Raw genomic sequence first — 22019 nt, 5'->3', positions numbered from 1 at the left:
TTCGTCATCCTATCCTCCCTTCTGGTGGACCATCAACTTCCATCAACCGCCACACCACGCTAAAAATCCAAAATAAAAGGATACACAAGGCCCATGACCTGTCGAGAAACCAGCCAACAACACGCCTAACAACAGGCGGAACATGATCATAGATAAAGTCCGCAGCGAGGCATAAAATGATCGCCACACAGACGTCTAAACCAGACACCGGAAATCCAAATTCGTGTTTCCACCTCAAAAGTATTCGGATATCAATCCCTTCCTCGGCCCCCCAGTCATCAGATTGTACTGGCTCGTTCATTTGCCCATCTTCGTGCAAAGCCACCCCCTCTAACCACACCCCTTGGTGCTGTGCTTCTGGAGGTTCCTGATTTCGAAGACCTGCTTCTTCGTCTTCAATCTCAATGCCCCGGTTGGCGGCGTTTCCTCCGTTGTCCCTCGCTATGATCGCGTCTATCCTCTCACCGTTTCTCTCCGCAAACTCACGCAATTCTGCAAGTTCTTGTTGTTGAAACTCGATTTCAAGTTCCATTGCGCGTATGGCCTGTAGGTCTTGATCCCGTTCCCACCAGTCATCATTATCGTGGTCTTCGTCATCATTCTCGTCCCAATATGCACGGATATCAAAGTCATCATCGGGAGGATAGTCATCGATCCCGCCATGTTCCGCATTCAAATGACTATACACGCGATCCACGGCATCATCACCTGTGAACACCTCCAAGCAGTTCCAGCACATGTGGGTATCGCACACAGCACAAGTGACGTGGTTGCACCCTTCCTCTTTGACAAGGTACGTCGTGCAAGTTGGGCAGTTCTTGATGCCCTGTTCTTCCTTGATGCGGGCCATCGAGTGTGTCCCCTCCGCTAGGTGATCTTGAAACTCGAGGCAAGTCATGCCTCTTGCTACATGGCCTTCCTGACAGCGTATGCAAATGGTGGCAAGACAATGGGGGCAGGTAATGTGCGGTGCTGTGGCGGGATTGTCGTTGTGCTGGTTAGATTGATTGTAGGGCTCCGGGATGAAGTAAATGTAGTCGCAATCGGTAGTTGGACAATTTTGCATCTTGCCCGGATGGCGGTGGACGTAGGACTTGAAGGAGGCAGTCAAAAGGCGTTCGTAGGTACTTGATTCAAGCAGTTCGCGGAGTTCCGGGAGACCGAGGGTGCAGCCACAGATGGAGCTGTCAAGTGCTGTCGAGGTGTTCGATCCTTTAGGTGCCTGACAGACTACCCGGTCTTTTGAGCTTCCGATTGAGAAGGTGCTGGAGCACATGTTGTCGAAGCATTCACTACAATAGACGTGCTTACACTGGGTGATGACGGGAGACACTGCCGTATCATAACATACAGCACAGCACTGGTCTGTTGTCGTAGAGTCCTGGGATCTTGGCCTTCTCCCGTGGATTTGACCGGAGAGGCGGAGCTCGCGTATCCACTCAATTGCCTCGACGAGCACTTCACGATTTTCTCCGCTCATGCAGAATTGTAGTTCGCCGTAGAGTGACAAGACATACTTTATGTAGTGGATGTTTCTCAAAACGGAGACACTGCTCAGAAGATGCCCAGGAACCTTCCGGATCCATTCTTCCGGACCCTTGATCTCGATTTCGTACCCCAGCCTGGCTGTCAGCTTCTGCTGGGGGTTGGCTGGCAGTGGTGACTGATCGAGGACCTCCACGGCTCTCCTGGCGTCCTCCTCGTTTTCAAACAAGGCCGTTAACCGCATCATGGTTGGCAAGGTCTCCACATTGCGGTCTTTGATATGGCCAAACTGGTTGAATGTCGTGAGTAATGTATTCAGAACACTGATGTCCCTGCATTTCGGGGTGATTGTGGACCATTTGGCACCAAGCAGAAGCTTGTGAGGAATCTGGCCTTTTATTTCCTCCTCCGTTACGCTTGGATGGAGTTCCGAGAGCTCCAGTGTTCCGGAGCCGGGACCGAGATAAGAGTAGTGGGTGTTGACCTGCTTGCCACGGATCTTGATTCCTCCACAGAGAAACAGACTATGGATCGTCAAAAGACTTGACGCATCCCAGCTCATGATGGTGTGGTTGGACCACTGCCTGTCCCAGTACAGGTGGACCGTTTTGCATTCCACTTGATACGAAGGGAAATTGGTCATCTTTGCAGGGGTAAGTCCAGCGACCTCCATGCCTGGGCCAAACGAGACGGCAAGGCCTGAGATCTGGCGAGTTTCCATGGCGGTTGAGGCCTATGTCAGGGACAGAATTTGTTAGCCATACTCGCCAGAGCCAAGGACCATGATACTGAAGCAGATCAGCTGGGGGTTTGTACCGCTTACATTCATGTGGTACTTGGAGTTGATCTCGGCAACTTCTGGTGGGAAGCGCTCCAGCTGAGCTTGTGCGGGTCTGTCTGATCGGGTTTTTCCGTCCATGATGTTGATGTGCAAGAGAGCTTGTTCGAAATGGTAGTTTTCGCGCAAAGAGCGTTGCTAGTAGCTGATTGAAGACAGAGTGCCCTTTCAACAAAGATGGTCAGGATTGATTTCGATGTTCGAAGAAGAAAAAAGTTGAATAATTCGCTGGAGAGGCGGGGGAAGTTCGAGCTTTGTAGGCCTGCCAAAAAACCCCCCGATTAAAACATGATGCAGTTTGGACGCTGCTCATCAGAAAAATCACTGCCCGTGATGATATCTACATAACTAAAGAACCAGTGACGGACATGTGAGCAGAAGCAGTTTGCAAGATGTCCGCTCTGCTGCGCTGACAACTCATCCAGGTGACAACTTGGACATCGTCCTCGCCACCTGCGAGATGCCGCCAGAAGTAAGCCATTACAGGCCAGTAACATGTCTATAACTTGCTCAAGATGGGTATTCTTCTGCCAAGGTCGAGGGTTGGCAGCGGGCAAAGATGGCCAGTGACTACGCATTGCGTCGACGTTCAACCGGTATCTGGATGACTTGATGAAGACATCGGGGAAAGAAAAAAAAGCGCAGGTAGCTCGGACAATATAACGGGGAAAATCTCTGTACATGAGCAGAACTTGAATGTGGCAGTCCGCTCATGTTAATTCACAACGTTATGCGGGCAGGAAAACAAGACAAACGCAACTGGGTGGTGGAAGAACCGGAGGTCCGCAGAAGAAGGCAAGTGCGTCCGGGTCTGGGTCAAGAGTTGCCCTTCCAAGCTTACTGGAATGTGTACCGAAAAAAAAAGCCGCGTATGCAGCTACCTGATAGTTGCAGAAACCCATTTCTGTACAGAATACGCTGCAAGTGAGTACGCATCAAGCTCTGGCGGGACGCGATCAAGTCCTCATGACGACTTCGAAAATAAATACCGCAGAATTCTGGTCAACAGAATCTTGGGTCCCTCTAAGATAACCCTGAAAAGCAGATATACCATAGTGCACAAGCATACTGCAACATTCATGCCCACCCTCCAGCTCGTTGGCCTTTGATGGGAGGAAAAGACATACTTAGCATCAGCAGAAGAATCGAGTTTACACTGCCCCCGGGCTCCCCCAACTTTCTTTTTGCAGACATGAAACGCACATATTCAAGCAGTAAGTATACTCGCGCCCTTTTCTGCTTGTTTTGTCATGACCCCCAAGTGTCGTTGACAGCCGGTGCCACAAGCTTCAATCACTCAGCTGCATGCCTTATCTGCACACTGACAAGAAAGACGTCAATGCATTTCAAGATCCTGCTCGTCACTGGCCCTTGCCTTGCAAGCACCGAGGGAAAGGAAGGCGATGGATTCAAGCCACGACGAGTTCTGGGAGAGGGAGGGGGTTTCCCGCCGTTTTGAGCTACCTACCTGCCAGAGGTCACTACCTACAGGACAGCTTCGCAACCTAATTTCAATATGTGAGAGTATAGGTATGTGAGAGCAGTTACCTACGGGAAATGGGAATGTATGATGTAAGTACGTCGAGGAATAGGAAGAATTAGCCGAGGAAGGCCGAGGAAGGTCACTGGTAATAACAAATGAATCAAGCAATATCTAAAAATCTGGAAAAAGATGAATCCAAAGCCTCGTTTTGGTGGTGGTGATCAGACAGCTGCCAAAAGAGGACGCGGGCCGAATTCGAAGGGTGAAAGAAAGTACAGTATGCGAATCTTGTCATGTAACAGTCATTTCAGTTTGCAGACGGATCGATCGTCAGTGTCTTGATAAATCGAATGTGTGGCAAGGTAGTGTATTTTCAACGACAACTCTGTAATATTCCATATGTGGTACTACAGTCATTCTCCCCGGGGTATCATTTCAGCTGCTCAATAAACGAGCGACAGGACGAAAACAAGTCCCAAAAATCAAGAAAACATGGGCTCAGGAGGAAAAAGAGAAAGGAAACACCGACCAAACCAAGCCAAAGAAAGCGCATCATCACGCTCCAACTTCCATCAATCATATCCAACCCAGTTCTACAGTATCCAGCGACACCGTCCAGGTTACCGTGCCTATGCTCAAAAAGCAGCCCGACTCCTCTCTCCCTTCAACCCCGCATTATACTCGCTCCGCTTCCTCACCACAAACGCCAGTCCCAGCATGTAATCCGTCCCGTACCTCGTCTGTGGGAGGTGCATCAGCGGGCGCATCATTTTCTCCGCCAGTCTCTCGGCCGTCATCTCGTTCCATTCCACGCTGTCCGCCACGTCGCCCCACAGGTTCAACAGCAGCTTGAACAAGCTCCTGTTGGGTCCCTTGATGCCCTGCAGCGCCTCCTCCCAGAAATCGATCCCCTTGTCTAACCGGATCGCAGAAGACCCGGACATGGTCGCCTGGCGGGACATGGCGATCCACCGCTTGGCTACCGATTCTGGGATAAGTGGTTGGGGAAGCGAGGAGAGATACAACAAAATCATGTCGGCGGCCTCGTATACTGTGAATTGGTTCCAGTCGAGGAACTTGCCGTAGCCGGTTTCTGGGGAGCTGAAGATGGCTTTCAGACGCTGCAGGCGGTAGGGGTCACCTTCTTGAGCGAAAATGTGAGGGGCGCGTAAACCGTGGTCTTGGATGAAGTAGACGCACCGCAGGATGCAGAGCGGGTAGTCGCGCGTGGAGGAGCCGCCGCTGTCGTGGCGGGCGGCGGCGAGACCTTTGGCTACGGACATTGAGTTGGCGAGGGAGACACCGAAGATGGCGCCGCCACTGGAGGGGACAGGAGGAGGGATGGTAGAGACTGGTTGGAAGGTCGAGGCTTCGTGGGCGATGGGAGCTGGGGTAGGAGGGGTCGGTGGCATGGCCATGGAGAAGGTGGATGATTTTGCCGAGCTGCCGGTGCTGGTTGTTGAGTGGGAGCGCTGGCGACCGAAGCTGAGGCCTTTTAGGGCGGAGGAAAGGCGGGAGCTGCTTCTTCGTAGGACGTTGGGTTTCGGGGAGTTTGTGATGTTCGAGCTAGATGTGGTCGGTCGAGGAACGGGAACCGCTGGGCGAGGGTTCTCCCAGAGGGAATCGCTGTTTTGGCCGTACGTACGGACTGGCATCAGACCCCCGCTCATATGTGAGAGGTGGTTGATGGGGGCTGGTCGAGGTGAGATGGCCGCCGAGTCGCTCTGGCTTCGAAGATGTGGGCTTTGGCTTCGGGCTTCAAGATCCAGGAACGATGTTCCAGCACCATAAGGGGTGCTGGTATAGGAGTCGGCTGTGCTAGGGCGGTATTCGCTGCGGGTGGCGGAAGCAGCCGACGAAGACCGTCTCGCTGACCTTTGCGGTGGTGTTGGAGGTCGAACCGGCATCTCCCTTAGCTCATCCAGCATCTCGTCGAACTCGTCCTGGGTCATGTCGACCTGGGTTTGCGGTATCGGGATATTCGCTGTTTTGGCGTGAACAAAAGTGTGGTCGTCGTCGCCCATGTCGATAGCACTATCGGGGGCATGATCGGTCGAGGAGTGGGCACTATTTCGTTGACCTTCGAAATGGTCCATCTCACGGTCGACAGCGGCAAGAGCATTTCCGTATAGCGCATCGAGGTAATGTTGAAGCTTCGCAACAGCGCCGTTGTGGCGGGATTCGTCTTCGAGTCGAGCAGCAACACGGCTGATTTGGGCTAATACGCCGGCCAACTCGTCCTTGCCGTCTGATACCACAGAGGCATCTTCCATAAAAGTTTCCCTAACCGGGCTTTCTTCGTTTTGTTGTTTGTTAGAGGTCCTTTTTTGCACATGTTAGCAACCCTGCTAACCTCGCATTCCCAGTCATATAGGAAGCGCACTTACAACGCAACCAAGTCCACCGCCAGTCCCAGGCTGGCCTTGTACACCTCCAACGTCCAACGCAACTTGGCAATATGTCCCCTACTCGCCATCCATCGCGATCTTTTGTCCTGCCGGGAGAGGCCAACACGGTCCAAAATGGAGATGCATCCTTGGAGTTCGTTGATGATGGTGAGACAGTAGCTAAGTACTTCGGGGGTCCTTTGCGCCAGTTGTTCTGGAAGATGTGGAACGTCGTCCTTGAGAATATCGAGAATGCCGTCGAGGGAATGGAGTTCGCTGGATATGGGATCGAGGTCGGCGCGTGATTCACGGACTTCGCGCATAAGGCCGTGGATGGCGGTGACGGTCTTTGCGATAGCGGCGATGAGTGCGGAGCATCCGGCGTTGATAGCTCTGAAGAGAGAAGAAAACAGGGTTAGCCATGTTGTGACTTGGGATGAATGCCGCAGAGACTCTCCAACTGTTCGTGACTTGGGATGAATACCGCAGAGACTCTCCAACTGTTCGTCTGATGTTTCTCTGAAGTCTTTGGAGACACGGCTACTTACATGTACTGCTCCATGTTGCCCGACCCGAGCCTACCGGCCATATGGTCGGCGGCGTTTTGGTGAAGCGTCATCGCCATGGGGAAAACTGCTCTCTGTTGATCTTGTCTACACCGATACACAGTTGCACCGGGGACTATGGAGTATCACCGACAGGTTCAACAAGCAGATGAGGAAACCGGACAAAAACAGAGAGAAAAGACAGACACAAGGTCTCGACCGGCTGGGGGAGGACCGGAGTCTATGTACTAGTCTGACCTCTAGCGTACGGTAGAGGAGTCTATCTGACTGATGCTCATTTATTGCTTACATGTACCATAGTACACATGGTATATATCGATCGTGAAGTGCCATTGGGTGGTGTGGGACAGCCGAACCGGACCCATGTTCCGCATGTCCCCAAAGTCCATCGGGAAGGTGGCATGGCGTACCGTGGATGAACTGGATTTGCGTGATGATTGGCAAGGGCCTAAATTTTCCCTGTCTTCTACGCCCGTGAGCGACCAAAGACTAACGACCTACCGGCGTCGATGGTGTCTTGGTGGGCGTCTTGGTGGGCGTCCTGGCGTTGCTGGAAGATGAGGAAATGTGGATGGACAGTCATCATGGGTACACAACCGACGGCGAATACGTATACCTATTTGCCGCACGTACCGAGTTTCCACCATCGTCAGAGTCATTCTTTTATCTGTCATCTTCATCAGCGGAGGCGAAAAACGACATCCAAGTTTTGCCGACTTTCTTCAGTTTGGAACCACTCATTTCTTGCGGTGTTTTCTCTGAAAAGAGAGGGACTGATTTGCGCCCGCCACAACCCCCATAGGAGCCCACAACGAGATAGAAGATCGCGACAGTGCCTCCGTCCACTTTCCGCTTGTGGTTAAAGGCAACGTCTTCCCCTCAACCTGCCATTGGCCGGCCGGTCAATCGGGCAATTCGGCCCACCGATGTCAATCGAGTTTCGCTTTCTGTCCGGGCCCCTCGGTGGGTGCAAGGCAGCGTAGGTGTCTGCAGTCGTGCATCGTGGCGTTCAAGTTGTGAGACTGGACTCACTCCATCATTTTCACCACTTTCTTGTCCGTCCTGCTCCGTCGTCAAGTCCGCTGTCGTGGAATGGAAAGTGCCCCTACCGTGGGATGGAATGAGAGAATCGCCGGTGTCACGGTGTGGTGGGGGGTCCAGGTGGGCTCCAGGGGGGTTCGTCAGTTCCACAAGGTCCAGTACGCTACAGAGGAAGGATCCACATAGGGTCGTGCGGGGGAAGGGGTCCACTGAAGGCCACGAGCCCACCCCCCTGGCCGGCCCAATTCCCAGATACTCAAACCACACATGCGAATTGCGGGGGATTGGGACACGGCTCGGTTGACTCCAGTCACTCACACTGCAGAGAAGAATCAGAAGAAGAAATGCAAGAATGCCGAGGACCGACGATCTTCTTTTGACTTCACTCTTCGTTGTCGACCACGTGCAAGTCAAGAGTGTCTCGAAGTTGTCGAGGTTGTTTGACGACAATCCACAGACATGTGCACCCAGTCGACGGGAGCCAGTCACCGAGAATAGCATCACCAGTCGGCCCAGGCAATATTTCTCACTCTCACGCCAATATCCAGCAATTATCGACCAAATCTATTGAGCCACCCCATAAACACTGCATTCTCGGTAGATATACGACTTGGTGGTTGGTTACCAATCGAATGAATCGTACCAGCTTACAGCTTCAACCAAATGAGCCGCTCGCTCAACCGCTCTTTGACTTCCAGCTGAGGAGTGAGCAGTCAGAGTCTAGAGTCTAGGCGGCCCGGTTACGGCTAGTGGACACAGGTGGGCTAGAAGCTCAAGGGCGTTCACTGGAGGCGAGCCGAAGCGTGATACATCATCGTCAAATGTGATGATCCAGACTTTGAGAGATTCACAGACTCCTCTTCTTTCAGCGTTACATTCTCGGCCGTCCGTGCCTCAATCATTCAGACCCCAGTCCCAGTCTCAGTCTCAGTCCCAGTCACCAGCAAGTCCGTCCTGCCATGTCGTGCCAGCTGCGTGCTGAGAAAAAAAACGTCGTGGTGGTGCTGAGAAAAAGAGAAGTGGAGTTGAACGAAAAGAAACAGAAAACGTGGCCCGAGCGGGCGTGGTACTAAACTGAAAGTAAGAAACCATCCATGTTCGATGCCATAAGGCCCAAGAGCTGCACCCTGCAAGGAATTCGATAGCGTGAAACATAAGGGGACAGTGGAAGTTTGACCACCTTCTTTGAAGTTCTTTGTTGTTGGATGTACTGAGATAACGGACTGTTCACAACTTTCACGATTTTCAGATTTTCAGGGATGGAAGGATTGTTTCATGTTCCATGTTCAAGTTGTCACATTTTGCGGTCGGGTTGGCTGCATTTGGTGATGGGTCTCTGAGAATGGAAGGTCGGTGCTAAGACGGGATGGAAGATTTGATGTTTGAAGAGAAGGTGAACTGTCACTGTCGCTGTCACTGTTACAGACGATGGTCGAAAAAGGTGAGAAGAAACTGAACAGGCATTGCTTGTTTTGTGTTTCGGCGTGGTATGTACATAGAAGATTTCCCAGCATCACTTTTGTGTTTGTTCTTAGATGGGCTGGGGGCCAATCGCTATCTTCCACTAACTGTATTTGCCGCACGTAACGCGCATCTGAGTTAAGAGATTATTAAGGTCCCCGGAACATTGTCAGCCATATTCACCGAGAAGACCAAGGCAACAACACGTCATCCCAGCACACACACAGTCAAACAAATAATATGCAGAAATGATCAGTTCACAGAGACATGGTCAGTATTCCATATGTTCAATGGTAGTAGTTTTATATACTTGCTAAGATATGTACAGTAGAAGTATGTTGTGTGTAAAAAGGTTATGTGCAAGCGCTGGGTATGATCCTCCCAAAAAATAGCAGAAGAATCCCAACTGTTTTGTTTGTTTTATCCAAAGTCAATCAGGACTTTTTTTTTTCCTGTCCCGATTAACTCAGGCTGAAGTAACCGAACGTTTCTGGGCACTTCACCACCATCACCACTACCTTCTTCTTCTCAACCGCAGAGCCTCAGATTTATGGGAGGCACTGGCTATAGTACTCGTTGGACGCCTTGCAAGTGCCCGAAGCGCAAGTGGTAGGGCCAGTCCAGCCCTTACCACCGCACTGTCCGTAAAGAGGAGCACCGGTACCCGAGCCACCGCCGTTGGTAGGCTGGGGGTTGCTAGCAGTGGTGGTAGGCTGCTGGGGGGTAGAGCCGCCAGAGCCACCGCCGTTGCCGGAGCAAGTGAACAGCTGGGGGCCAGGAATCTGGTAGGCCCTGCCGCCATTGTTGGTGCTGCCGCCGGTGCCGTAGATGTTGATGAGGATGCCGGGGTCACTGGCGGAGTAGGCACCGGGGAAGCTGACGGTGCTGGGCGAGGCGTTACCGCCGCCCGTAACGTTGATTTGGGCGCAGCCGATGTAGAACTGCGCGCCTTGGGAGGAGCCGGCGTTGTGTAGCGCAATGATCTCGGCACGCATCAGGTACTGGCCCGGAGCGATGCAGGTGGGCATGTCGAAGTAGGACCAGCCGTTGTTGGCGATCAGGTCGTCGACGGCCCACTTGCCGCCGCTGAAACCGGCTTCGGCCACCTTGAACCACTTCAACCCCGATGTCCCGGTTGTTGCAGCGTTGTCAACCTTGGCGAGGTAGACGATGACGGGACCTGCATGAATGGAAACGTCCATGTTAGTTGACTGTCAAGAGCATCGTACCGGAGGATATGTGTGGAAGCTTACCCTTGTGAGAAGCAGCAATCGGGTTGTCAAGGTCGTTGGGGCCGGAAGCACCGCCGAACTCATGTCCCCACCAGTGTCCAACCTTGGCACCAGCCGGAACGGTAAGGACGTTGCTGTCCTTAATCGAAGCAACATTGCAAGCAATGTCTCCGGACTGTACGTTGAGAACGGGGTTGTTGTTGGGAGGAGCACGGATGCCCTTGAGCTGGCCCTGATCGGCACCGTTGACGGACACCTTCTGGAAAATGGTGTGGGCGCTGGCCGAGGCCACGAGGGCCGTGAGGATGGCTCCGGTCTTCATGTTGGACTGTTGTTGAGGGTATGTGGTGGGTTGGGTATTGTGCTGGTGGTATCACAACAGGATTAAAACTCGGCCAGATGACGGGAGTCGAGAGCACTTATACTCGTCTACCATCCCACCATCCCACCATCCTCGACGTCTTTGAGATTAAAGGCCCTCGATACGGTTTCGCCCCCCTTTCCTTTGACATCTCGGATGACAGTACCGTCTCCCTGGACCATTGCCTTGGCTCCTAGGTCATCCCGGTCTTTTGAAACTTCTCGAACGGGATGCGGAGGTCTAGTCCATGGGGCGTGGGATGCTTGTCTCGTTGGTGCGCATAAACCTGGATACGATGTCTTCCCTCGTGGTGGCGCTTCTTCCCCGGATTTTCTTGCTTGACTTGATGCAAAGCCATTGTTTCTCGACCCCAGCGTGGTACTGCTAAATCTCGCTAGATCCCAGGATGCGATCGGTCCGCTCTCCGACATGCCGAACCCCCGGTTCTGACAACCCTTCCATCCCGGATCGGGAGTCTTGGCAGATCGGCTGTTGACAGCCTTCCTCCGAGATTTCCTTTTTCGGGTCTATAATCGAGGTGAAAAGGGGTATGCACCGACCCAAACCTCGTGAGCGGTTCCGGGAAGAGAGAGCGGATCGGCCGAGAGTGCGACCCTGTGACAGGTCGGTGGTGCATTGTAGCCAAGTTCTACTGCCAATGCCAGCCATCTACGCCTTCTTTGGTTTCGGACGCAGGAGGTAGCAATAGTGATAAATATCTGGATCAGTCGCCTTCGTCTTGGCGGTGGGAAGCTTGGTGATGACCTCGACGTCAAACGGCAACTGCGGAATGTCATACCGGAAGGCCGAGTAGCTCACGGAGATCCAGACACCACCATCATCGGCCAGACTCCGGTGAATGCCCTGGGCCATGGCCAAAACCGCATCGTCGCCTGCGCAAGAAATGGCATCAGCTGTGCTCTTGTCGACGACAAGGTGATATTTGCGGCAAGATATATCAGGAACGGAATCAAGACGAGTTGCATCGGCAGTGATATATTGCATTCTCACATCGCCAAACGCGGCCTCCTCGAGGCGCCGGCCTCTCTCGGTCGCCAAAGGCTCATAGTCAACATTAGATATGTTGGCAAAGCCACGCGTCCGGAGTTGGACTTGTAGGTCACTCGTGCCGAAACCCAAATGAAGGATATTGGCATCAGAGCCAGGCAGCTTCTTGAGAAAAGACTCGAGAAGGGGCATGAACGTTGACGACGGGATGAGCCATTCAAAGGCCGTCTCCGACTCAAAACGTGTATGCCAGTAGCTCTGCTTGTCAAAATCCGGCATTTGGGTTTGCTACTTTTTGAAGCCCGCCTCCAAAGTGGTAATGGGAAACTCAAGTTTTCCCGACTTCCTGTTCCTGTCCGTCTGGACTTGAATTACGAAACAATTATCAGGATGAACTCTTCTTGTCTTGCGCGTCTTTTTGGAAGCAGCAGTTTACCGAGACACTCAAAGCTCAAAACAGCAGCTGTCTACAGTTGGCAGCGGAGCAGTATTTTGGTGTGCCAACTGTGGAGTGGGTCCACAAATCGACAAGACTGCCAATCTTGGCACTCGCTCTCAGTTGCCCTTCGTTTGCTCCTCTTGACATCAAAATTTGAAGTCACGTCAACAACAATGTCGGCACTGGTTATTTCAAATATGTTTGTTATTGATAACATCAAACTTATGAAAATCGATCTAGATCTATACAAATGCAACGCTGAAGACAGAGTACGAGAGATAAAACGCGCGCATCGAAACCAAAGAAGAGTGACCAAAGCATCGCGGTCTAGAAATGGAAAAACGAAAGAAAAAGAGACAAGCTCATCATGACGTTGACCACCGCCATTCATCAATCCTCCTCCCAGTTGTGAAGCCAAGATCCTTGAACGCCATAGAAAGGGAATGAGAGAACAACATGAAGGAAGGAAATGTACCAATCTAAACCTCCCAACTACCAATCATATCATCAACCATCAAACAACCAACAGCTAGCTACCTTAAGCATCCTGAGCCTCCAACATCTTCTTCGTGATCAACTCCGACAACAACGTCAGCGTAGCCGCCGCCGACAACAGTGTCAAATACGGCACATCCACCTTAAAAGCCTGGAAGATCCACGCCCTGAACTCCGCAGCCAACATGCTGTCCACACCCACCTCGCTGATCGGCTTGGTCAGGTTCAGCTTGTCCTCGGGAATCAGCACCAAGTTGGAGAACTTCTTGGAGATCATCTTGAGGATGGCGTCCTCGACCGAGGCACCCGTGGCAATAGCCTCGGCCACTTCGGCGGGCATACCGCTGGCCGCGCCGCTGCTGCCCGCATCGGTGGACTCGTCGAGGGCGGCGGACAGGAGAGAAGCGCGGGGGTCGCCGAGCACGGGCGAGGTGCCCTCAAAGCCCTTGGCGCGCAGCTCCTTGAGGCCGAGAGGCTCGAGACCGGTCAGGACGTGGGCGCGGGCGAGCTCGTCGTAGCTGCCGGGGACGGAGGTGGGAGTGGCCAGCGAGGCGTCGATGATTTGCAGCATCTCGTCTTCGTTGATGGCTTGGATGCCCTTGCGGAGGAGCATGGCTTCGATCTCGGGGTTCTCGTGCAGGTAGCCGACTTCGGAAATCATACCAAGACCGATGGAAGTGGCGGGGAGACCGAGGGAGTGACGGTGGCGGGCGAAGACGTCGAGGAAGTAGTTGGCCGAGCAGTAGTTGGACTCGGTGGCGGTGCCAACGCTGCCGGAGATGGAGGAGGTCATGAGGAAGAAGTCGAGCTGGGAGTCACGGCCGCGGATGGCATTGTGCAAGTTCCACGAGCCGACAATCTTGGGCTTGAGGCCGGTGAGCCAGTAGTCGCGGGGCATAGTGGTGAAGAGAGCTTCCTGTTTTGGGGGAGTTACCGGTTAGTATTTGCTTCATCATCATCGTCATCGGAAAAGGGGGTTGGAACTCACATCAAGACCCATAGCAGCCTGGATAACACCACCGATCTGTCCTTCGATACCATTGACAGCCAGCTCGACATCCTCCATGTTGATAACGTCACCACGAACGACCGTCACCTGCGCACCGGCGAGCTCGAGATCCTCGACCAAGCGACGAGCAGGAGCACGGTCAGTACCGCTGCGGCCCATGAACACGAACTTGCGAGCACCACGAGCGAGCATCCACTTGGACATGGAGCGACCGAGACCACCGAGGCAGCCGACAAGGAGGTAGCTCTTCTCGGGGCTAAGGACGGTGTCATACTTGAGCGGAAGCGTAGGGACAAGCGAGGCATCGTTCTCGAGAGACACAACAACAGAGCCAGAGTGGCCCTTGGCCGCCAGCGCGCGGAAGGCGTCGCGGACCTCGGAGACGTCAAAGGCCTTGGGAGACGTAGCCAAGTTGAGCTCGCCCTGGCGGTAGAGAGCAATGCTATCAGCCAACAGCTGGGAGCGGATCTTCTGGCCGGCAGCGGTCTTGAGAGACAAGATGTTGGCAATGTCAAAGGTCGTGACAGTGACGCTCTTGCGGAAGAGGGTCGAGTCGGTGGCAATGGTCTCAGCGAGGCCAGATTTGCCGACATGGACAAGACGACCGCAGTCGGCGAAGATGCTGCCGATGCTGGAGATGGGAGCGGCCTCGTTGGCAAAGTTGAGGACGACGTCGACGCCACGGCCTTCAGTGGCCTTGAGCAGCTTGGCAACGAGAGCCTGGTCATCCTTGGCAAAGACGCGGTCCGCAGACAGGTTGGTGTTGTCACCGACGGCAAACACCTCGGCGCCAGCGAGCTGAGCGACGCGGATGGCGGCCTGGTCAGCAGCGATGTCGCTTCCGGCGATGACGAGGACGGACTCGCCAGACTGGACATGGGCACGGTTGTTGACGGCGTAGATGGCGGTGCTGAGCTGAAGGGGAACGCTAGAAAGGGTGGTGAAGTCCTCGTTGTCGGCCAGCTTCTGGCAAGCCCAGGCTGGGACACTCTCGGTCGTGGCAAAGTAACCGGGGGCCATGACGACGACACGGTCACCAACAGCGAGGTTCTCAACACCACCAGCGACCTTGGTGACAACAGCGGTGTACTGCGAAGTGCAGAAGGAGCCGCTAGTGTTATCGCCGTCGCCATTGATAGCCTGCAGATCCTTGGTGTTCAAGCCCACAGCTTTAACAGAGACCTCAACATGGCCATCAGCCAGCTGAACATCCTTGACCTCCTCACGACGGAAGAAGATAGAGTCGATCTGGCCGACCATATCGGTACCCAGACGGAAAGGTCTAGCATCCTTGAGAGGCAGAGCAAGCTTCTCAGCACCCTGCTTCTCACGGAAGACCCTGTTGAGGCTCTCCTCAGGCACGAACCTACTGACATGAAGCAGGCCAGCGTTCTGGATGAACTCATAGTCGGGATCAGCCTCGATAAGAGCCTGCTGGAGGACTTCAACGACGTGCTTAGCCGTTCTCTGCACGGGGGTGTTCTCATGGTCGACATCCAGCACGAAGAAGCGAAGCGAAGGCTGCTCGAGCATCAGCGCACGCGAGAGACCGTAGACAACGGCGTGCTCGGGCGAAGAGGCGTGGAAGAGACGGCCGCCGGTGACCCAGACGAGGTTGGTGCAGTTGTCGGTCAAAGTCTTGATGTGCTTCATCTCGTCCTCGGTGACGCGCGAGAGGACGGGGTCCTCAAGCTCGATGGTAGAGATGACGCGGGTGTGCGCGGCGATGATGTCGGCGGTAACGCTCTCGAGCGGGATGCGCTGGGCGTCGAGGCCGGTGATCTTCTTGGCTTGGGCGGCAATGGCGCTGTTGAGGACATGGTCGGCGTTGCGCTCGACGATGAGGACCTGCTTGGAAAGAGTCTTGGTCTGCTTGGCGGTGACCTCTTGGGGAGTCTGTGCGAGGGTGGTGCCGGAGGGAGCCTGGAGGGTCGTGAAGCCGAGGTTTTGGAGCTTGTCAGCGTCGGCGAAAGAGCCGTTGAGGAGGATAGAACCGTCCTCATCGACGAGCTCCTTGACGGCCTCGAGGTCCTGGGTCTTGGAGCCGAGGATGACGACGTCAAAGACTTGAGCGACGGTGGAGGTCTTGCCCTCGTTGGTGAGGTCCTCGAAGGTGAGGGTGCCATCCTCGGAGTAGGAGCCGCTAACCAGGGTCTTGCACTTCTTGAAGTCGGTCTCGAGACGGAGGGTGTCAACCAAGAACTCGTTCAAGTTGACGTCGAGGTTCAGGATGCGAAGTCGGGGGTGCTTGTGAATCAACAAATCAAGAGCAGCGCCCAAGCGAACAGTAGCATCATCAGCCTTGCTCTCAGACTTGGCAGTATACTGCTCAATGTACTGCGAGAACTCCTCGGCATCATCGGTTCCAAGCCTGGTCACATCCGGCTTCCAGACAACGCGGAGCATAGGGTGACGTTCATCGCCAGCCTCCTGCTGGATACCGCTCTGGTAAGCAACCTGTCTGCACCGGTTGATCTGGAGGAAGACACGTCCCTCGTCATCAAACAGCTCACCATCGACGCGGATGGTGCCAAAGCCAACGGCGTCAGAAGTGGCATTGACCTTGAGCTCCTTCTGCCCACCAACCGGAGCGCGGAGGTGCATCTCCTCGATGTGCACCGGGACCTTAGCGCGCAACTCGCGGACAACACCAGAGGTGCTGGCAATGATACCAGCCTGGAAGAGGGCATCGATCGTGATTGGGTGAATGAGATACTCCGACTCAGACGAAGTGCCACTGCCACCGCCCTGGCGGAGTTCCGTCTTGGCCAGCGTGTGCGCGTTCTCCTTCTTGCGGGGGTTCTGGATCTCGGTGAGAGACTGGAACTGGCCCTGGAAGTTCAAGCCGCCCTTGGCAAACTTGCCGTACCATGTGCGCGGTGCTTGAGGCTCCATGGTCGATGGGACGATGGGCAGGCTGACCTCCAGCGGAGCGGGGGCGGCGTCGATCTTGACGAGACCGTTGGCGTGCGTGGTGGCCGTGTCGTTGGTGTAGGAGCTGATGTTGAACTGGTACCAGCCTGCGTCGGTAGCAGAGCCGCCGGAGAGCTGGGCAGGATAGAGCGTGGTGAACAGCTCGACACCGACGTCGGTCTCTTCGCTGCCGAGGGTCAGGGCCTTGGTGATGTTGACGTTGCGAAGGCTGAGCGCGGGCTCTTGCTCCTTGGTCACGTCGGCGACTTGGCACATGGCTTCAACCGCCATGGCGAGGTAGCCAGCGGCCGGGAAGACGGTGGTCGTGTCGAGCTTGTGGCCCTCCATCCAGGGGATGTCCTTGGCCTTGACGACATTGCGCCAGTTGGTGGAGATTCCATTGCCTCCGTGGACTTGAGAGCCGAGCAGGTCGTGGCGGGGATACTTGCGGTTGCGCCACTCGACGCTGACGCGCGACTCGTTGAAGACGGTGCCGCTATAATCCCAGGTGTAGTTCGGCAGGTCGAGCAGCATCTTCTCCTGGGTGCGCACGTTCTTGCGCGCCTTGGGGCTGTTGAAGGCCGAGTCGACGTAGTTGACGCCCTTGAAGGAGACGTCGTGGCCGTGCAGGAAGAGGTCGCCGACCAGGTTGAGGATGGTGGTGATGGAGTTCTTGCCGCGCGACAGGGCAGAGCCGTAGTGTATCTTGGTCTCGCTGATGTTGAGCTTGGTGCGGGTCTGCTTGATGGGAAGCTCGAGAGCGGAGTGAGGGCCGAGCTCGACTAGGTGCGAGGCGGTGTCCTTGATGAGACGCTCGACGACGTTGGCGAACAGGACGGGGGACTCGAGGTTAGCGCGCCAATACGCGGGGCCGACGGCGTGGTTGACAACGGCGTCAGTGACGGAGGAGATGAACCGAACGCCGTTGCCGGTGGTGGGGAAGTCATCGCCGTCGAGAGCCTCGGTCATGAGGTCCTCGTACTCCTGGCCGATGACAGCCATGTGGTGAGAGTGGTAGGCCTTGCCATCGGTCTTGAGGACTCTGGCAAATGTGCCAGCTTCGTCAAACTGGGCACGGAGAGTCTCGATGCCCTCGGTGTTACCGGAGATGGTGACGCTCTCAGGGGAGTTGACACAAGCAACCCTGATTTTTCCGTCGAGGCCAAGCTCGCTGATCTTCTTGTTGGCATCCTCAGCGCCGAGACCGGCAGCCATCATGGCACCCACCATGGTGCTCTTGGTAACACAGTGACCACGGTAGTAGGCGATGATGATGGACTGCTCGGGGGTGAGGTAGCCGGCAGTGTAGGCGGCGGCAATTTCTCCGGAGGAGTGGCCGATGACACTCTCGGGCTTGATGTCCCAAGAGGCAAGGAGCTGGACCAGGGCAACCTGGACAGCAGTGCAGACAGGCTGAGAACGCGAGGCATGGTTGATCATGCTAGTCTTGGCCGGCTCAAGGATGGCGCCCTGAAGGGTCCAGGTGGGAGCATGCGGGAGCATCTGCAAGGCAGCATCGAGCCTCTGGATAGTACGGCGGAAGCTGGGGAACTCCTTCATCAACTCCTTGCCCATCTCAGGCCACTGAGCGCCCTGGCCGGTGAAGACAAAAGCCAAGGGGAGCTTGGAGTAGGTCTTGCCCTGGACAGCAACGCGGAGGTTCTCGGGCTTGAGGTCATCCTTGAGGGTGTCTGGGCCGCTGAGGATGAAACCGCGAGTGCTGAGGTGGGTGCGCTTGACGCCGAGGGTGTAGGCCAAGTCGGCAATGTTGACGTTGTCAAAGTCAACCGCAGCAGCAATGTCAGTGACTCTGCGCTCGAGAGCAGCGGTGTTGGAACCGGAGAAGGGGAGGAACAGAGTCGAGCGGGTGAGAGAAGCCGGCAGAGAGCCACGGTTGTAGCCAACAGGGACGTGCATCTGGGGAGCCTCAAGAATGGCGTGAGCATTGGCACCACCATATCCGAATGAGTTGACACCAGCGCGACGGAAGAGTCTGCTGGAGTTGTGAGGAAGGTTCTTCGGCCAGGGGGTCGCCTCAGTGACGATCTGGACGTTCCACTCATCGGTCTTGATCTTGGGGTTGATGTTCTTGACGCCATATGTGGGAGGGATCTCGCCCTTCTCGAGGGCCATGGCGACCTTGATGATGCTGGACAAGCCGGATGCAGCCTCGGAGTGACCGAGGTTGCTCTTGACGGAGCCGATCAGGAGGGGAGCGCCCTGGGGCTTCTTGAAGACACGGGACACGGCCTCAACTTCGATCGGGTCACCCACGGCTGTACCAGTTCCATGGCACTCAATGTAGTCGGTCTCGTTGAAGCCAAGACCAGCCTGGGCATAGGCCTTGCGGATGACGGCTTCCTGACCATCAGCGCTAGGCAGGGTAATGCCATTGGTCTTGCCGTTGGAGTTGATGGCAGTACCACGGATGACGGAGCGGATCGGATCTCCGTCACGGATGGCATCACTGAGCCTCTTAACGAGGATGGCGCCGATACCATCAGCTCTGCCGTAACCATCGGCAGACGAGTCAAAGGTGTGACAAGTGGAGGTCTTGGAAAGGACACCAGCCTTCATGGTGGCGAGCTGCTGCTCAGGAGACTGGATAAGGTTGGCACCAGCCACGATGGCGGAGTCGCATTCTCCTGCGAGCAAGGCGGTAACAGCCGCATGCAAGCAGTAAAGCGAGGAAGAGCAAGCAGTGTCGATGACGAAGCTGGGACCCTTCATGTTGAACACATGACTGATTCTGTTGGCCAAGATGGTGGTACCCAGACCAGTCGCGGAGTATCTGTGGGTGTACTCGGAATCCTTGAGCTGCATGGTGATGAAGTCGGTGACGAAGTTGCCGACATAGCAACCGATGTTGGCGTCAGAGACCTGATCCAGCGTGAAGCCGGCGTTCTCGAACGTCTCGAAGACCACCTCAAGCAGCTTGCGCTGCTGGGGGTCCATGTATGTGGCCTCGAGGTTGTTGATGCCGAAGAAGGAGTTCTCGAACCCGCGGATGTCGTCCTCGATGAAGTAGCCGCCCTCCATGTTGAGCGAGCCAGGACGGTCCGAGTTGGGGTGGTAGAAGCCGTCGATGTTGAAGCGCGACGGTGGGAAGCGGCTCTGGGCGGTACGCCCGGCCTTGAGGAGCTCCCAGAGCTTGGATGCGGAGTGGCTTCCACCGGGCAGACGACATCCTATGGAGTGTTAGTGGTATTTTGGTAGGGAAAAGGAGTTGTCACAAGTGTGGCTAGTGGCTGAACTTACCCATTCCAATGATAGCGATGGGCTCTTGAGGGTCGACGGTGCGCCCACCGTTAAGTCCGTTGAGGCCGGCGAAGCCATCGGTACTGGTCGGGGTGTAGGACCCGGACGAGTAGTCGGAGTCGACGGTGCTGTGAGGGGCCATCTTGAATGATTTGGTGGGCTGGAGATGTGTCCTGCTGTCAACGGATTGTGAAAGAGATGGGAGTCTGAATGCTTGGAGGAGGAAGCACGGGTGTGTTGTTGATGTGATGATGATGTTGGTGATGATCTGGAAGGTAAGTTGAGCTTTGATTGAGACGACGATGATCTTTCTTATACATTGTTTGTTCCATCATCGAAGTCAAAAACACAATCATCGCGAGCATCAATATCACCATCGCCGGCTTACTCGCGTACGGAGGACTGCGGTCTACACAAGTTCCATCCATGATGGCCTCTTTCTTCGATTGTCTTCCTGGATGAGAACGCCGAAGACATTCACAGGTTAGCGGTTTGCACAAGTTCCTCGACCAAGCGGTTAGAGCTCTGCTATTCCGAAGCGGAAGAAGCTACCCCAGGTTCATCGCCGTGTATGGAGTTGCATGGAGGACGGGCATTATCTTACCGCGCGGTAACGAAAACACCGCTGTCCGTCTCCTGCTACATTGTTTACTTCCTCCCTTGTTGAGAGCATATCCGCCTTATCTTTCACCACGCTGTGAGTGAGCCGCAAGGTGTAGTAGGGATGAATATGGACTAGGAGTCCCTTGCCGTTGGTGCATTTGACTATTTTGCGGAAGATCGGTGCATGCCTACCAGAAACATCAGCTATCGTATTCAACATTACATTGCCCCCGGAATGCTGTACGGAACGTGTTTCAGTAAGCTTAAAGCTATGATCATACGGACTGGACAGAAGAGCGGTGTCTTGGCTAAAGTCAAGTGGCATTCAGAGCAAATCTCCGGTTACACTCGAAACCCAGGTCTGAGCTCGAGGGTGGCATCGCCCTGAATGAAGCCCTTGGTAGAGAACCGCAGCCCTGTAACCCAGCTACTCTATGTCTGCCATTAATCATGCCCATAAGTCCTTTGCAATGTTTACACAGACACGGACTGCATTTCACAATAAAAATGGCAAGCGGCTATTCCCTCGGCACCTGGCCGGTAGTGTGCAACGGGAGCCGGATGCCGTGGGTTATCGGAGATAAACGCAAGGTTTCATCGTATTACTTGCACAGGCCACCGTTCCCCAAGCTTGCAACATCAGATTGACAAGAGATATCGTTTCCATCTCGGAGGGCATCTGCCATTTTCGACTTGTCCACCAGGTTTCACCCCTTTAGGTGGAACAAAGCACATGAAAATTGTGTCCCATGTTCTCCAAGCCCAGGCCCTTTGCAAAGATACCCCCCTCAGCCCTACACGGGCCCATCACAAGCAGAGTCCTCAAAAGGGACAATGCATCAAACCATCCCGAGCAAGTGCTCGTCAGGCTTCAGGTGAAAAGGAACCTGTGTTTCTGTTTTTGGTTGCATCCTGCGCTGTAAGAAAAACGGTGACGGTCAAGCACATGCCATTATCCGTCGACGAAAGGCCCGTTTCCATCCAGTGAGTGAACGGTCTTTTTACTGTGGTGGTATCGCCAAAGTCCCTCGCGCCTAAGAGAGGTAGCATCAGCACCCACCATTTCCCCCGTCTTACTTCTTACGACCCTCGGACCGCCGAGCGGTTATACGACGACGACGACTTCACTGCGATACCACCGCGACCAAGCCGATAATGTTGATGAGGAATCGCTAGAACACGAACGCACGTTATCTCTACGATTTGACATATGGTGACGACATCGGGCGTTCCCGAAAGCCGAACGGCATGTGCCATCAAGATTCAATTCTAATGGTGATAGTGTAACGCGGCCCGCCCCCTCCCCTGCTAACCATCCAGCCCAGTCCGTTTTCAGCCCGTTTAATGGTTTACAGCGCTTGAGAGGTGAGGTGTGCCACCAAATCAGCTACAGAGCTCCCCGCACTCACTCAGTAGACGTATCTTTGTGATACCCATGAC

At 54.7% G+C, this 22019-nt stretch overlaps 4 protein-coding genes across 4 annotated transcripts; all 4 read right to left on the bottom strand.

Annotated features, from left to right (window-relative positions):
• Nucleotides 1-4: 4 nt before the first annotated feature.
• On the bottom strand, nt 5-2404 carry SMAC4_00531 (uncharacterized protein; the record flags this gene model as incomplete). The annotated part of the gene is made up of 2 exons (XM_003351936.1): nt 5-2218; nt 2309-2404. 2 exons carry the CDS (start codon nt 2402-2404, stop codon nt 5-7), a joined length of 2310 nt encoding a protein of 769 aa, XP_003351984.1.
• Nucleotides 2405-4152: 1748 nt separating this feature from the next.
• SMAC4_00530 (uncharacterized protein) lies at nt 4153-6967 on the bottom strand. Its single transcript, XM_003351935.2, has 3 exons — nt 6742-6967; nt 6194-6586; nt 4153-6128 (listed from the first exon to the last, which is right to left on the bottom strand). Exons 1-3 carry the CDS (start codon nt 6816-6818, stop codon nt 4442-4444), a joined length of 2157 nt encoding a protein of 718 aa, XP_003351983.1. The 5' UTR covers nt 6819-6967; the 3' UTR covers nt 4153-4441.
• A 2517-nt stretch (nt 6968-9484) lies between these two features.
• SMAC4_00529 (uncharacterized protein) lies at nt 9485-10897 on the bottom strand. Its single transcript, XM_003351934.2, has 2 exons — nt 10515-10897; nt 9485-10441 (listed from the first exon to the last, which is right to left on the bottom strand). The coding sequence occupies exons 1-2, from the start codon at nt 10813-10815 to the stop codon at nt 9810-9812; spliced, it is 933 nt and encodes a 310-aa protein (XP_003351982.2). The 5' UTR covers nt 10816-10897; the 3' UTR covers nt 9485-9809.
• A 626-nt stretch (nt 10898-11523) lies between these two features.
• On the bottom strand, nt 11524-12141 carry SMAC4_00528 (uncharacterized protein; the record flags this gene model as incomplete). The annotated part of the gene is made up of 1 exon (XM_003351933.1): nt 11524-12141. The coding sequence occupies one exon, from the start codon at nt 12139-12141 to the stop codon at nt 11524-11526; it is 618 nt and encodes a 205-aa protein (XP_003351981.1).
• Nucleotides 12142-22019: the final 9878 nt, after the last annotated feature.

This window comes from Sordaria macrospora, chromosome 1 (assembly GCF_033870435.1).
Source record: "Sordaria macrospora chromosome 1, complete sequence".
In the NCBI taxonomy this organism is placed as follows: domain Eukaryota; kingdom Fungi; phylum Ascomycota; class Sordariomycetes; order Sordariales; family Sordariaceae; genus Sordaria; species Sordaria macrospora.
This window is presented reverse-complemented; position numbering and strand designations above follow the sequence as displayed.